The sequence below is a fragment of the Procambarus clarkii genome, chromosome 26, assembly GCF_040958095.1.
Source record: "Procambarus clarkii isolate CNS0578487 chromosome 26, FALCON_Pclarkii_2.0, whole genome shotgun sequence".
Lineage (NCBI taxonomy): Eukaryota > Metazoa > Arthropoda > Malacostraca > Decapoda > Cambaridae > Procambarus > Procambarus clarkii.
Window position 1 is genome coordinate 6,285,052 of NC_091175.1, and position 17,866 is coordinate 6,302,917.

General features: G+C 36.2%; 1 protein-coding gene across 5 annotated transcripts in view; it reads left to right on the forward strand.

The window, feature by feature from the left end:
• Positions 1-17,866, forward strand: part of rho-5 (rhomboid-5) — a 51,064-nt gene that overhangs the window by 7,633 nt on the left and 25,565 nt on the right. For all 5 annotated transcript variants that reach the window (XM_045739958.2, XM_045739959.2, XM_045739961.2 and 2 more), the window contains 8 exons: positions 1,690-1,873; positions 3,589-3,714; positions 4,199-4,423; positions 6,928-7,002; positions 7,919-8,143; positions 11,709-11,855; positions 13,462-13,536; positions 14,826-14,987. In XM_045739958.2, coding sequence (XP_045595914.1) covers positions 1,690-1,873; positions 3,589-3,714; positions 4,199-4,423; positions 6,928-7,002; positions 7,919-8,143; positions 11,709-11,855; positions 13,462-13,536; positions 14,826-14,987 — 1,219 coding nt within the window. The remainder of the gene's footprint in view (positions 1-1,689; positions 1,874-3,588; positions 3,715-4,198; positions 4,424-6,927; positions 7,003-7,918; positions 8,144-11,708; positions 11,856-13,461; positions 13,537-14,825; positions 14,988-17,866) is intronic.

The window sequence follows — 17,866 nt, forward strand, 5'->3', positions numbered from 1 at the left end:
TCGTTGTTCCGAACTCTTTGCTCTGGTGTTCCACTCGTGACTGACATTACGTGTTCCACCTGACCGAGTGCTTTGGTTCGATTGGGACAAGGTGCTGCGTGCTTTATCAAGGTGCTGCGGCTTTATCAGTGACTATGCCTAGACATTTTATCCCTGGTTGTGATGATTCATGCCCTGGCTGTGTACTGTGATGATTCATCCCTTGACCTTCCATTTATGACTGTGCTCTGATAGTCTTCCCAACCTTGTCCTCTGACATTTTACTCACAATAACCGAGTCAAGTGTTCATACGAAACATTCCTTATTTTTTTCTGACTGTTTTGCACACACATTCCCAAGTTGTTTTATTGCTCAAGTCTTGTACTGCCCTCATGCTGAATGTCTGAATATTATGTAATTAGGTTTGGTTTAGCAAGAAATACAGCATACACTTGCATTTATTTGTATGGCAATATGTTTTATTGTAAAGATAAATGTGGATTATATTCTATCACTAAATTAATTATTTCAGAGAGAGTTTATATAAGTAATGTAGCTTTGTTTATTTAAGAGAAAGTTATTATTATAGATTGTCTTGTAATAGTTCATTGTGCAAGGTATCTAAAATAATTTTACTTGATATTAAAATACAATATGTAAAAAAAGTAATAGAGCTGCAGTTTAGTAATTCCCCCACTTTGACAGCCCTGTTCAGGAAGGTCATTATACTGCCATAAGTTTAGAGAAGGAAGAAGAAAGTAATTGCAGCTCCAAGTTTACTCAAATTCCAGGATTTGTTAAAGACTACATAATTAACATCTCGCCAAACAAAGAATGGGTGTGCAGACACCATAGGTATTCTAAATATTGAACAAGTTTGAAGTTTTGAGCACTACATTTTCAAGATGCTTAATGTCAAACAGCAAGACTTAAACTTTGCCAAGACAAATTTATATAGTATCTGATTATTGCTGCTTATTCCTTCATACTATTTGTCTTTCGAATACAGCCGACTTTGTTTTTCAAAAAGCGTTTATGTATCTTGGGTTTTATTGATTAGTTATGATGCCCAGTAGACACTTGCTTGAACGAAATGTGGTATGTAAACCAGAAAGTCAGATGCAACAGGAGTATTTCTGTAGTATGATCATTATACAGTATTTAGTCACACTGGACTAATAATGTCTGACTTTATTTGGAAGAGTTTTGAGATTTTGGTGATGTGTTTATAGCAAAAATTTATCCGAGTGTTTAAAGTTTTTGCGACTCTTATTCAGCCTTTTTAGTGGAGTTTCCTCAGTGTGGGCAGTATTATGACTCCTCAGCTCTCCAGCCTCTTTAAAAGGGGCAAGATTCTTATGGCACAAAGCATAAATTCATGACAAAAGTTTAAAAATACAGTACTTGGTTTGAAAATAAGCAAAGTTATGTAAAATTTATAAAGTGAATAAATTAGTTGGAACTGGACACAATATTTTTTTTAAGGTGAAGGATATATGCAAAAAATTTAATGCTGAAAATTTCTGTAAAATGAGAGGAAATTCAGTATTTGGAAAATATATAATTATTTACATATAGACTTATTGCAAAGTAAATGGCTTCTCTCGTAGTAAAAAAGCGCGTTGTTTTCTTTGGTTAAATTTATAGGTGGATTTAGGTATGTGAAAGGTAAGGGCATGTGTTAATGATAATTTTGTTTTGTCCATTAGGTACGTGAAGAAAGAGACCCGAGAGTTCTTTGGATTAGACGAGTCTTCTGAGGCAAATCAGCGGCAGCGATGGCAAGAGAAACGGAAACGCCTGGCCAGCCGCAAGTATGGCCAGCTCAAGGACCAGCCCAACACTACCCACCACACACAGTCTTTCACCAGTGACTTCCATGCCTTACCAGAGGTAAATACCCATATGGTTATTGTAACTCTTGCATTCCATGGTATGCAAGGGAGATATCCTTGCTAGATCAGTTATGGTGGTTTTTAAGGTACTTCTGATCATTCATCAAATCTGTAGGTGAGCATGTTTGTTATGCAGTGGGTATGGTAATACAGTATTGTATTACTAGGTTGTTGCAGGTTTTTGGACAGTTGTTGAGCAGACAGATGATAAGTATGGGATCTGTTAAGTGTGGTTTTGTTTGTTCTAGGGTATGAGAGTCAGATATTGATGACAAGGAAAATATATACCTTAGAAAAATACTTTTTTTTTAGTTTCTTGCATATTGTGAAATATTTGAGAAGCAAATTGAATAGACATAAATGATTGAAGAAATTAAAAATAGATTCTGTACACCCAATGAGGATGGTTGGTTATGCAACTACTTTTTATCTGAAAGCTTTTTGTCTTTGTTTTTTAACTGTCTCTGACCTTCCTGATGATAATGACCTTCCTAGATAAATATTTACCAATTCCTCTTGTCCTGTTTAGTTTTAGGCAGCATTAATGCCCTCATTTTTTGTTTCAAATTTTGACTTACGGCACACAGCTGTTGTGAAGGGTGTCCCTTGGCATGCAGCTGTCACATAGGGTGCCCCTTGGCACACAGCTGTCATGAAGGGGGTGACCCTTGGCACAGCTGTCATGAAGGGTGACCCTTGGCATGCAGCTGTCATAAAGGGGGACTCTTGGCATGTAGCCGTCATAAAATATGCCACTCCCTATGTAGTAGTATGCATCCATCAGTCTTGGGAGACTATGGAGTTGTGTTCCGATTGTCGGTCCGGAGTGGCCTCTCCTGGGCGCAAAGCCAGGGTAGGTTGATACGGAGAAGCTGTTACCCATGCAGCAGGTCCCCCATCTCCACGGCCCCAAAAGTCTCCAATGGAAAGGCAAATGCCAATACGATTGGTTCCAGTGCCGTCGCAGGAACTGTCAGAACGAGGTTGAAGGTAACATTGAATGGCCCCAGGGGCTCCAGCTCCAAATGTTACCTCGAAGTTGGTAAAAGAAGGCACAGGGACTCCAAACCCGGAGACTGCCATGGTTGGGGCTCGAGGAGAACTATGTACAAAAATACAAATTATAAAATACGTTTACATGCAATTAATAAGGAAAAGCCCCCCCCCCCAAAAAAAAAAAATATTCATGACAAGAAGAAGTCATTGGGCCTGTGGACTTGTAAGTTTTTGCTGTCTCATCATGTAGAGAACTGTGAGCTGTGTGATTGTATTAGGGGGATTTATAAGTTTGCTATTTTCAGTTTACAAAATGTGTGGAAGAACTATTTATTTACACAAAATTTACAAACTGTCAATAGCCTACAATGTAATATGTGTAGTTACATTGCATTGCAAGTAAATCTGTTCCTGGCACAGTTCAAAGGAAGTGTCTTGCAACATACTCATTTCCTGCTGTTCTGTCTGTTAATATTGTCCATAAATAGATTCAAACACTGGTGGGAAATGCCAAATTGTGATTAATACAAGTTTATTTAGAATAAAATAGTATGGATGGGTTGATTATGTATAAAATAAAAGTTTCCACAGGTGTAACCATGATCAACTAGTCTACTACCTATTCAACTAGTAAATTTATATATTGAAAGAGAAATGTTAGTGTTGGGATCTCATTTAATTTAACATTTAAATTTGAATGCACTTCATCTTTTACAGCTTCAGGAGGGAGTGGGCAGTGGTCTGTCTGACTCCATAGATGGAGTGCCGTGGCCGCAACCACCTCACCGAGGGAAGGACTCGGTTGCCAAGATGACCTGGGATGGCCTCTCTTTTGTAGTTTCTGTGAGTGTGTTATATAGCTTTACAGTTTCTAAATTATACCTGCACCCAGTTCCTAAACTCATGTATCTGATTAAATTGAGGGAGATTTTATTTATTTTTGGTTATTAAAAATTTCTTTATGTACTGTTGGTGCACTAAATTTGAAAGTGCTTGAAAATTCTTAATTTTGGGGCCTCATTTCTAGACGATATCTGGAAAAATCATTCATCCGATTCACTTGCATTTGGTAGTTGCACACGAGCAGACTTACTGTGTTTTTCTCACTGAAGCAAAGTTTCTGCAAGGGACTGGAACTTCTAACGAAGTTTTTTGATATTATATGAATCTTATTTGGGATTAACAGGTCAAAGTCAGAAAGTCTGTCTGAGTTTGGGGGGCTAGATGCCTGGGCTAGCCTTGTGCTAGCCTTATCAAACTAGTCTTTGATAACTTATCAATTATGTATAAAAAAATACAAATTTTTGTATTTTTGGTACCTTTGCAGACGGTTGCAAAACGGAGAGCGAAGAGTCAAATATCGGGCACTGCTGGCGGCCGGTCTAAAAGTCGCAGCTATGCTCCATCATCCATGTCTGCAGCGGATGATGTGTTTGAAGAGCCAGATGTGTCTCCTACCACAACTGCCACCACCACCACCACCACAACTGCGGCGACCATGCGCCCTACCCCACCTGCGGATCATTATACTATGGAGTCACTTTCAGATGAAGTATGTCCAATGTACAAGCAACAGTTTAGAAATGTCAGTTTTGGTATTAATTATTGAGGGTTTATTATTGGTAGTTCAGTATTATTGGTAGAAGAGTAAAGGACACAGCCTAAGATTCCATCTGCCTATCCTTTTATCTTTCCTTATATGCATCTTCCATCTGTCTTCCCCTTTCCTTAGATTTTACCCATCTCTCTTTCTCTCTTTGCTATCTGTTACTCATTTGTTGGTTTCCCTGTATCTCTTCCATCTGTCATTCTATTATTCTTTGAGTATGTCTGTCCTTCTTTTGGTCTCTCACTTCCCATTCTGACTCTGTCCTCTGTTTCTTCTTAATCTGTCATTCACATTCTCTTAAAACTAACATAATTGTATGTACAAATACAAATGATGGAATACAATGTGATTGTATTCCATCATAACTTGACATTAACCACAATATCCCTAAAATTCATCAACTTACGAATTTGATTATCAACACATCTTGATCGTATTTAATTTTTGTCATTGTGTTGTGTTATCACATAACCAGATTTCTGTATCTGCTTAATTACCTTTTTATATATATTTAAACTGATGACTGGTTTTCCCTTTTGTCATGACTAGTCATGACAAAAGCCTGCAGGCAGCTCTTATCAAAACGTTCTCCTCACTTCTATTTCTCCCCTTGTGGGCTCTCTTTGGGTTTCTTACGATAATTTTAAGAGTTATAGTTTATATTTCTATAGCTTATAATTGCAGGTTGCATGTTTTTGTAATATGTCAGTGTTTGCATAGATAAATACATCATCATTAGAAGACAGAGGATTCTTTCCTCTATTGTTTAAATGTGACTGACATACGTGTTTCTTCAGTTTGTTTTCATTCCCACTTTTCCTTCATACATACCTTTATATTAACTTGGGTTTAAAGAATGTGTTTGACAAAATAATAAACTACAGATTTCTGCATTGAATTTGATATAACTCTGTACAGAACTGTCTGAAATATTTGAGTGGAAATGTCAACAAATTCCAGCAATAATTATAAGTATAGTGGTACCTCGGTGTATGAATTTAATTCGTTCCAAAAAAAATGCAATACAACCTGAATATTGGTACACTGAATCAAATTTTCCCATAAGAAATTATGTAAATTTAATTAATCTGTTCCACATACAAAAAATAATAACTTAAAATTATATTTTATACAGAATATTTCCTATATTTTTCACGTACAAAATGTTAAGGAATAAATATAAACTGTATATATAATAAATGTACATTTAACTGCACTTTACATTTAATGAGGACTCTTGTTGGTGTATGGAAGATGGTGTGGAGAGGGGAGGAGGAGAGGTGATGGCGAGGAGGGAGAAGGAGGAGAGGTGTTGGTGTATGGAAGGGGAGTCACTTCCATTATAACATCAGACAGTTAAGACATTTCTGGGTTACTGTCTCATGTGTTTTGTAGACATACCACTAGGACCTAGTTGTGGCGCACTGATTGTTTCTCTCACTAAGAATCTGTCTAAAGACGCTTGGTTTTTGCCCACATTTTAATAATTGTCTGTAGTGAGACGTGTATAGCCTAGCCAGATCAACCGTGCCTACCACCTTCATTTTATGAAGACTTTTTTTTTCCCCTTCCTATCATCATCCTCAACTATTTTCTTAGGTTGAACTTTACCACTGACTTTCTTGGGATCCATGGCATGATATATACAGTAATAAGAATTTTTATATTAAGCCACAAAAAAGCCCATAAACGATGAAATATTTCAGAAAGAATTCAAGCGCGGTTATCACAAGGTGGGGGGGGGGGGAAGATACAAGTGTAAACTGATCTTACTGACTCGGACAAGTATGAACAAGCGGTTTGTACACCAGGGCACATTTTCAGACAAAGTTGTCATCGTACGTACATCGTACCTAGAAAATGTATATTCAGGTTCAATCGTGCACCAAGGTTCCACTGTATTCTACTGATATATATATATTTGTATAAATGTATTAGTAGAGTGGCATAAATGTACAGTGTAGTGTTTTTACTTCATTATACATATACTAAACATAATTCGTGAACTGCTCTGGCATGTATTAGTAATATACAACTAGTTTATATCTTGGTTGACTTATTATTCACTCTATACTCGTCCTGTGGGCATTAGTGGAAAGGGTTACAGAGGCACATAATGGGCTCAGGGACTGAACCCCCCAAATTCATTTAGCTAAGCAAGTTAGTCTTGATGAGGTAGTTACAAAATTTAATGTATATTGTTACATCAACTATGGGTTAGAGACCAACCACAAACACAGTCTCCAAACTAAGCAACTTGTATATGGAAAGCTAGTGTCATAATTGATATGTAGTGTTACCAATGTAATAATTACCTATGTAAATTTTGATGATAAGTGTAAAGAAACTTTAAACTCTTGTTTCAGACTAACTTGGAACCAATTGAAATGTTACTATTTTAGAGGGTTTGTTATGCGAATTGTAGTAATGTGTTGGTGTTCTTGCAGGTGTTCTTTGACAGCAAGGTACCAGGGAGCCCTGAAGCTGTGACTGGCCCTACTAGTTATGATAATAGTAAAGAAGTAAGTGTATAAATACAGCCTGGAAATTGTGTGTGTGTTTAAATTTTCATTATTGTTGAGTTGGCCACTCGCCTGTACAGAGACTCTCTTGAATGCTTGACATTTAATTACAATGTTTGGGGAAGTATAACTGACACCAGTTTATTCAACATCTGCAATTCTATCAGCAGCTGGTTCACTATGAATGAGTTTAACCTTAAGTGCAGTTTTTAAATTAATGAATGTGTGTTTTTAGGTGCTTGATGAGCTAAAGTCAGTCAGTTTCAGTTAATTTGTTGATACATCTAGATGCCTGGCTGGGTTTCCTATTGTTTTCTCAAGATTAATATGACAAAAGTCATGAACAATTTCTTTAGTATTTTGCCATCCATGTATTTAAAAGCAATTCTGAAGCTAGAAAGTGTAGCATACTCCTTGCACGATGTTCTTTGTGGTTCTCAGGTGATATTTTCTATCTAGAATCACCCATACATCTCTTTCTTTATCAGAATTTCTTCTTCGTTTCCTGCTCTCATTTTGCCTCAATGAGGCTCGGTTTCAACTTCTGTCTTCTTTTGAAAGATCATTTCTTAATGACCAAAAGGGTCATTATGGGCTGATGCGCTGCCGGTAGTGAGCTGGGTGGTGGATATAATACACAGTAATATAGGCACATTGAAATGGGTGTATATTAGGTCAAATGGAGAATCTAGATAATCTTTGTTTTTCTACACTTTCTTATTTTTTGGTACAATGGTGTTCCTTCCAGAGGATTCAACTTTTGAAATCATTTGAAATACAGTATATCGAAAAAATCTACAAGGTGAAAAAAATCTACCTTCATGTGATATGGAGTTCTTGACAAAAGGGAAAAAGGCATAAAATGTACAAATCTATATGTCTTAATGTTTTTGGGTAATTGAATTGTTTCATTCAGGTCGGAGGAGGAAGGTACCACCCAAGTGTTCAAGAGTGGCAGAGACCGGTATCAGACTCGGTTGATGCCAGTGGACGGTCGAGTGCTCACATAGGCCGCTCGCGTATCTGGAATCGAATTTTGGACAGCTGTTTCGATAACTCTGATAGAAGACAATATGGCAGAGGAATTGCTGGTCGAATTTTCCGGCGAACATTCAAGGAGAGTGTGAGGAAAGACAAGGAGGTAAGGATAGGGAGAAATTGTTAAGTACTCTACATGTGTCTAATACTAAAATAAGTTTTGTGCTGATGTTTCTTTAATTTTCTATTAGAAGACATTTATTTATAACGGTAATAACTGAACATCAGTCTTTTATTGTGAAGAGTAACCATGGTTTAAAAATGTATAATATTTTTGCCAAATATTCCCTGACCTTGCTTCCTTTTGTAATTTCTGTAAACTATGCATTATAATAAACACATTGCATCTTGTATATTTAAGATTTGTTACTGGAATTGTTAGTATATTGTATTATACATTCACCAGTTATTGATGGTGAAAATACTATCTGTATAACAGGAAATTCCACAATAAACTGGTATAATTGTGCATTTTATTTTTACTTAATAGGAAAGTCACCTCCTGAGTTATTTGAGTAATTTTTCTATATTTTGTTATTTAAATATTTTAATACATATTTTAGTACCAAGAAAAACTTGCAAAAAAGGTGTCGCCATGTATTTAAATTAAAATGGATAATGAAAATTTGCAACCCTATATTTTTGGTGGGAAAATGCAAGCCACAAAACACCTTTTTTTTTTCTAAAGTTCAACACATTGTTTTTATCCGATTTTGACAGTTTTCACACAATTCACAAATCGGCAAGCTTTGCAGTGATTTTGACAACGTTTGAATTTTTTTATCGAGATCAAAAAGATGCATGATATGTTTCATCATTAGGAAACGGCTCTTAATATTTTCGTTAAGAAACACTAGAAGTTTGTCTGGTTATTCTGGTGATCCCATATAAATGAGTGCAGTAATATTTGTGAATGAAAGTTTAAGTTACATCATAGTGTATTACTGTTATTGTTAATTTTCTTTCTTTTGCTTTAAACTTGGTTTCCAGTAATCATGCTTATGTTCAAGACTAAATTTCAGACACATAAAATGTGAAAAATGCCTGTAATGTTAACATGAGATCGTTACTGACCACAGTGGCAGGTTATATAGTGAGGTGGAGAATTATAGGGATATCTGGTTAAGTACCATGGATGTGTTCCTGGAAATGGGAGAGCTAACTTAATAAACACTTTTCAGGATAATTTTACAGATGCATTTTCAACATTATTTATTACTTATGGTCAACATACTTAGGATTATCAAGTTGCAAAACAGTAATATAGATGATAAATACGATTTTGCTAATAAATACTGTTCTGTATTTTATCATTAATAATAATCAAGTGAGATTCAAATTCATTAAGTAAAATGGTGTACTCATTAGTGCATAGTAAAAACCCAAACATGGTGAATTTGTCAGTGTTGGGAGACAAACTGTAAGATACTAGGAGAAAGCCCAGGTTGTGGCCCATCTCCTGCTCGAGGAAGATATCAAAGCCTATGAACAAATCCACAAGGGCCGTGATGAGGGTTCGAACTTACGTCCAGGGTGATCCCAGACACGCCTTAGTTGATTGTGCCACAACATGGTTAAAAGAATTGCAACCGGGAGTGCTACTGCTCTCCTGCAGTCTCTCCGAGACACAAACTGGGGTTTTACACAATTCCCCCTATTGTGTAAAACCCCGGTTTGTCTTGGAGAGGCTGCGGGATCCGTGTGAGAGCAGTAGCACTCCCGGTTGCATTTCTTTTAACTATGTTGTGGAGCAATCGACTAAGGCACGTCTGGGATCACCCCGGACGTAAGTTCGAACCCTCACCCTTCGAAGCCCTCGTGGATTTGTGTATTTGATGTATCACGAAATTGTGATATCTGTGTGTATATCAAAGCTTAATTGCCTTGCCTGAAGCGGCTTCTCACAGAGCATTTCTTTGTACCAGTAGATAACATTGACAACATTTTTTTTCACTGCAGTGTTGCTGTCAAAATCTGCATAATTTTCAGTGAAAATCCAGGCCATCCATGGTCTTGGATATTCTGTCAAAAGTCCTGGGGGTAGGTTTCTTTTGGAGAACTATCATTTGTAGATGTCATCATCCTTGTTTTCCAGCTTCAGTAGTTCATTCATAAGACTTACTTAATGAGACTGAGTAGCTCCTGCACATCATTGATCTCAAATTCATCTACACCTGGTTTGTTGGCAAGCTGAACTATTAAACTATTGGCAGTCACCATTTTGTTGTCTTCAGAATTCCTAAAGTTGTGGCATGCATTTGGTAATAGCTTTTTCCAGCAACTGTTCATACAAGTATCTGTCACTTCCTCCCAGGTTGCACTAATATTTCTGATGCTCTTCATAATATTGAAAGATTTTTCAAGCCTCTGGCTGTTGATCTTTACCTTCTTTTTTCTGGACAAGTTCCTTGAGAGTTTGTCATGGGTAGTAGAGCTTGAAGTTTGATATGATGTCCTGATCCATCGGCTGAATAAGTGAAATCATGGTTTAGCAAAAGGAATACCATTTCTACAAGTAGTAAAGTCTGTAAACCATTCAGGTTTTCTGGGGGGCCAAGGGGCATTATCAATACTACTATGGGTTCCTGGTCATTTACCTAGCAATAACACTTCACTGCTGGTGTTGGGTATCTGGGGCTTTGACTCAAATATAAAATTATTTAATTAAGAGAATATACTCGAAGCACCACCCACTTTTGAGAAAAGAGGGAAGACAAATAAAGGAATTATAAGACTGACACTGTGGAACTAGTGCCTGTGTATGTTAGATTATTTAACAATCATTTATAGAGAATGAATGGACTGTATTAATAATTAATTGAAAGTTAAAAGCCTAGAATACCAACATTGGGGGGTATTACTAGAAATTCATATATTAATTATATTGGGGAAATTATTAATTATATTCGGGAAACTATTAATTATTTGGGAAACTGAAGGAGTACAATTTAAACTATCACCAATAAATATATTGGATAATAATACCTTTTCTCGTAAGGCAGTTGATCTAATTAACATTGCACAAATTGAACGAGAAGGGTTGACGTTTATTTATTTTACGCCACAGTAATTTTTTACTGGAATAATTGATTTAGTTAAATAGTCGAGCTCAGTATGCTTAAGCATGCGAAATGGTTATTTCTTTCATAAAGGACAATAATTTTAGAAAGAGAGTAATTAACTGAACTCTATATTTCTCCAACATGTGTGGGAGACTTCATGGTTTAGCCTGCTGTCGACGCTTTGCGTCATGATGGCTGGAAATTTTCTGGCTAAATTGTGCCTTACTATGGAAACGCTAACGTTATTAATTCTATATAGTAGTAGTAGTATTAGTAATTACTATGGGTTAATACAATAATGATGTGTTAGTGTTGAAAACTTTCCAACAGCTGGACAAAACCATGGCATTTGCATTTCTCATTTAAAGATGTTCATGTTAGATGTGCATTTGACAAAATTAGAATAAGGCTGCATTTTTTGTTGTCCAAGTTGGATAATTGTGTGGACTAAGCTTCAAATTTATATTTACATTGCAAATTGTTTGTGTTTAAAGGCTTTAACTACTAACCATAATTAAAAAAAAAATTGTGTTAAGTAGGCAGGTTGTTTAGCTAATTGACTTGTATCATATTTTAGACTAACACCTGCACTTAATGTTTTGGCAGGTGAAGAAGCAAATAGACGAGATGAGTGACTATCGACCGTACTTCACGTGGTGGGTCACGACTGTACAAGTGTTCATCCTTCTGCTCTCCATCATGTGTTATGGCCTCGCTCCTAAAGGCTTCACTCTGCAACAACAATCGGGACAGGTAAGTATATTAAAGGTTGATGGATTCTTGTGTGGAGTTTACTTAAGTTCTCATAAGTGAACTTTTTACATAAGTTAATGTGTAATAACTGAAATTATATACTGAATTCAGTTGCCACAGGATAATGATCATGGAAGTCAGGCAGATGACATTCTTGGCACTGATCCTAAGATGATCCCTAAGAGATCCCACTTTCTGCTCTACTCCAGCATATGTCTTTTTCGGATTATGATTGACATTTCTATTAGGTACTCCCTTACTTCCAATTCAGTGTTTTTACTGTTATCACAACTACTCTCCATCTTGTGCATTTGTGAGAAATTATCAGAAGTTTTTTGCCAGTCTAGGAAGGTGCAGTCTTCCCCATCCTTCTTCCTCTTCTCTTATTTTGGTAACCTTGTCATAACATTTAATCAAATGTGATGATTTTCCCTCTTGAAATCCGTGTTGTCCCTTCATTACAAAATTGACTCTCCAAGTGTTCTTCTTTTCTTTTTCCAATTCCTTTCACCTGAATTTTGTACGAGATGCATTTTAGTGATACCGATCTATGATTTACTGCTTCATGTCTGTTTCCTTTGAATATTGGAGTAACATTTGCCTTTTACCAGATTCCCTGAAGCTCTCCAGTCTAGTGTTATGTTGAAAGCTTTTGTTAGTGGATAAAACACCACTTCTACAATATTTTCTGTTATGTCCAGTTTTGCCTCTGGCTCATGGTTATCACCTCTCCTTCGACACTGATATGGGTCCAGGTTATAGACCTTCTGCAACCTCTTGTTGAGTTCTTCACTCACTTTGTAATTCTCCATGAGTATTCCTCTATGTCCTTGCAGTCTGATAACATGGTCTGTATAAGGCTACGTATCGGCTTAGATTGGTCCTTTCATTTGTTGCAATATTGTTTGAAAACAGCTGCTCACTGATTTCCTGGCTGGTAGCTTTAGTGCATTTCTATTTGCTTCTTTATCAAATTATCTTTACTTTTTCTATTCCTTTTGTGTTTTCTCATTTTCCTCTATATATTATCTGTTAAACCACACCTTTACTGTTCTCTGTTCCCTCCTAATTGATATGAATTGCTCTGTTGCTGCTGTGCTACAAATTCCATCATCTCAATCACTGACGATTGAGGATCACTCAAGATCACTCTTGCATTTGAACATTCTTTAGGTTGGCCATATCAGATGAGGGATCCTGTAGATTCTTCATCTGTTCTCTTGTCCTCTTCAACCTGTTTCTTAGTCTGGTTCCCTTTTTCAGTTTTACAATAGAAAAAGGCAGACACGCTAACCTGCAGTTAGCAAGAACCTTCTGCCACATTGGTGGTTACATGTGATACCAAGAGTGGTTTGGCAAGAACTTGAGTTTCTATGAGTTGACCTGTGTCAGTCATTCTTGGCCTCTATAATGATCCTGTAAGGACCATTTGAAAAGTTCCTTGTGGCAGTACCAATACATCATGCTGCATGACAACTTCCTCTAGTACAAGGAGACAGGATTTTACTTAAGGTGGTATCTTTCATTTTCACTCAAAGCCTAATTTTATCCCCTAATGTCAATGGAATTATGTAAATTTATTTCTAGTAATTGTCCATTTTTACAGGTCCTTATGGCAAGCTTATCAATCCAGACTGTAGACTATTGGGAACCATCAAATTTCTGGATAGGTCCAAGAGCGGTGAGTTGCTCCTTATTATTCCTGGAAGAAAGTGTCATGGATGTCCAAGTCAAGGAAGAATGTTTGCAAATGGCTCTTTTTCCGTCTGAATATAATTGTGTGAGAGTTGAGATTATTTTACAACACTGGTAGACTTTGGTTTTTGTATGGAAATAATATCTTGTGTGTAGTTTCTTTGAAAAGTTTCAACAATGTTGAAACATTATTACTAGCTTGAGACTTTTCTTTTCATGTATTCTTTTTAGATTTAAAACCTTCAGTAAAGCAAATCATTGATGATAAATATAAGTGAATGTATCAACTGCCTGAAATAAGAGAAAGGTAGGTTTATGCCATGATTATTATTAAATACAGTATTTTATTAAAGGATATTGATAGTCTATCGTAAACATTGTGGTACAAGATGTGATCAGCAAATGTTAATAGTACTGTACTGTAAATTAATTGTACAGTACATGATTTAGTAGTCTCCGTGGTGTAGTGGTTAAGACACTCACCTGGCATTTTGCGAGCGCTATGTCCTGGGTTCGTATCCTGGCCGGGGAAGATTTTCTGGGCACAAATCCTTAAAAGGAGCCTCTGTTTAATCCAACAGTAAAATGGGTACCTGGTTGCTAAACGATTTGGCAGGGTCGTATTCTGAGGAATATAGGATTAAGGACTTGCCCGAAACGCTATGCGTGCTAGTGGCTGTACAAGAATGTAAGAACTCTTGTATATGTAAATAAATAAATGATAAAAGCAAAAGTTATAGAGCCGCATTAGAGAGACTCCGGTATAAGATGAGGTTGTTCTCAAGACTTTTGACTCTTGACATATTAATAATTCAGGAAGAAGATACTAGTTTAATTTAATCAATTGCATTTGATTAATGAAATGAAACCATACAGTAGTTTGAAGAATGGTTGGATGGACAAAAGCCAAATGGGATAAGATCTTTGGCGTGTAGAAGGTACTCGGTAGATAACTAAATAATTCATGTAGTCACTTGCTGGATGGATGTCGAGGGAGTAAAAACAATTTTAATTGTTTTTTAATTTTGGTGAAGAGAAACAGTGTCAGTACTGTACTGTATTAGGTTTGATATGTGGAATGAGAATGTGATTGCAAGAAAAGTATTTCAGTGGAGGAGTTTACAAAAATGTGTAGTTGTGGTATATGAAAGATGATTTGTGTGGTCCATCTTAATTACTCAAGGGTGTTTGATAAAAAGACAATTGAATGGGCATTACTTAGTAATTAAGAAAAATATATTATATCTTTTAAATGGTTTGTTTCCTTCTTTACAGGCTGATCTTATACATTTAGGAGCCAAGTTTGCACCATGTATGAGAAAAGATGAAAAAATATTTCGCCATGTTGAAGAGCAACGGAGAGCAGAAAGAGAAACTGGCTGTTGCATTCGAAATGATGACTCGGGTTGTGTTCAGTCATCGCGGAGAGAATGTTCGGTAAGATGCGCATTACAAGTTGATTTTGCAACCTTTCCTTTGGATTAAGGAAAATGTTCAGATTTAAACATGTTGTGTATTAATATTAATTAGCATAATTAGCCCAGGAATATACACTACCAAAGTAATACTGAATGGTCTGCCTTTTCTCTCACAAATTTTGATTAATTTTATTAAGAATGATAAATGTGCAATCTCCACACCATTCTCTTCAGAATTGTACTTTATTACCACACTTTCTTATATTGCTTCTTTACTATTTTATATTTTTGCTCCTCTCTGTTGTCTTGTTTATATACAAGGTAATCCTTACCTGTCTGCTTGGACAGCACTCAGAGGTCGTAGTTCTAAGGGCCTGGGTTGGATTCCCAGATGAGGCAAAAACAAATGGGCAGAGTTTTTTTACCTGATGCACCTCTTCACCTAGCAGTAAATAGGTACCTGGGAGTTAGACAGCTGCTACAGGCTGCATCCTAGATGTGTGTGTGTGTGTTTGTGTACATGAGAGAGAACTATATATATATGTAATAGATATGATAGAGGGAAATAGTCTTGGGAGTTGGTACATTAGACAATTGACAATTAGAAAGTCGGGGTCCAAGGGATAATGGCTCAATCCTGCAGGCACAAATAGTAATACATACATTTCTTCCTGAACTAAGGCCCTACCCTGTATCCCACTTTCATAGTGGAGAAGAATCAGTTTGGAAGAAATAAGAGAGCAAATAGAAAATAATATAGATACGGTACCCAAACAGACAATCCACCCATTGGCCACATCTTTTACACTAGATACTTTTGCATCATGAAAATCATCACTGTCACATTTCAACAATAGATTCACAACAAAACACCACAGCTTCATATAATCAGACATAAAGTGCTTCTCCTAAGTTGTTCTTTAAATAATCCATCATTCACTCCTAACAATCCAATTCCCTACTACCTCCTGCACTGCTCAGACTTAATAGCCTGCTTTCTTGTATCTGTCATGTCTCTCTCTCTCTCCATTTTTCACTTATACCCTTAAATTCACTTGAATAAACTTTTAACCACATTATTATCATCCATTTGTTTAATATGACCAAGCCATCTCAATGACATTGTAGATTTTGTGATTTACAAACTTTTGTTGTACTCGACATCTTTGTGACATTTTCATTTCCTATTCTATTCTAACACCACCACCACTGAACATCATGTAAGCCTTTATTTTTCCCTGCTCATGTTGCACAAGTATTGCATCCATCCATACATACATCAACACTCCTTCATGCAGTATTCTAGTTGCATGTCTTCCTTTCATTTTCATCTTGACCAGAATTCATTGCAATGCCGACTTTTCCCAACTCTGCTCTCAATGTTTAATGCAAAAATTGCTCCTTTTTTAATTAAAAAACCAAGTTTTGAATTGATCGATGAGGTGGACTTGCTGCCTTTCCTCACATTCCAACCTAGCCTCCAAAAAGAATAGTACCACTACACATACTAGTTACTGTGGTTGGACGGTACAAAATATAAACTATTGCACACAGTCCAAGTTTTGTACTATTGATTTTGTAGTGCCTGAAAAAGAAGGCAATAGCAAAACATAACCTCCCAAAGGCCTTAATATAGTATATATATTATAAATTAGGCCTAAGATGGTGTATGTAAGGCTTAGGATTGTTTATTTAAGCATAAGTTTAGGTTAGATTTATGATTAGGCCATTTTAATTTTTGTTATGCCTTTTAGAATTCCAATAGCACAAAAGACTTTTTTGTGCTAAACAAGCAATATTTTGTACAGTCTATTCATATTGGCTAAAGGTACTAACATTTTTGGAAGATGGTTGGCCATATTCACATTTCAGAGTGTCATTCTCCAACTTTTTATTTTTGTCCACATTCACTTTCAGTAGTCTTCTTTCACGTGCAATAACAAACACCTTTACTTATCTACATGAATCTCTTATTTTTTGCTATAAGAGCTGTATCATTTGCATAGATAAAGCTTAATAAACTCCATTTATTCCTATTATGCATTAATTTTACATCCTTTTCTAATATTGTTACTTTGACCTCCTTCATGACTCGATATATATTCATTGAACTGTTAAGGGGACATCACACAATGCTGGCATACTTCTACATTTGTATACAACCAATCACCAATTACTATATTAGCTTTCACATGTACACTGTATATTTCCTGCATAAAAAGATCTTCACATTATTAATAACATTTTAATCTCCATGCATGCTAAATACTCTCCAGGGACTCCCTCTATTCACACAGCTTCACCTATACTTTTTCCATGCTCATTAATGCCATAAATATGCTAGAATCTTTGTTACATGCTACTACTACTACTACTAGCTGTCTCAATGCAAATACATGATCAATGCAATTCACTGTGTAACCCACCTTATTCATCACTAGCTAAAGTTATACATATCACTAGAAGTTATTTTCTATACTCTTCCAGTCACTATTCTGCCATACACTTTGATCACTACACACAGACTAATGCCTCTGTTTCTTACACTCGCCTTTATTTTTGTATAACGTAAAATTATGGATCTTTTTCCAATCATCAGGCACAGTTCACTTCCCCGAACGTTCCAATATTAGGGGTTGTACCATCAAGTTTGTTAAGTAATCTTAAGGGTTTCTCTTGAAATTCTTCCTATCCTATCTTGTTTGCAGAGCTGTCAGTCTTGGAACCACCAACCTGTCCTTACACTTAAAAATAACTTATTTACACGGAAAGGTTTTTGTCGCTCTTCATTGACCCTAGTTCGTTATGTCAATTTGTTGGTATTATTTTTATGCTTGATGATAGTTGTCATGGTATGGGTTATCAAAAGTTTAGTGGATTAATCTTCTTTTATTCAAT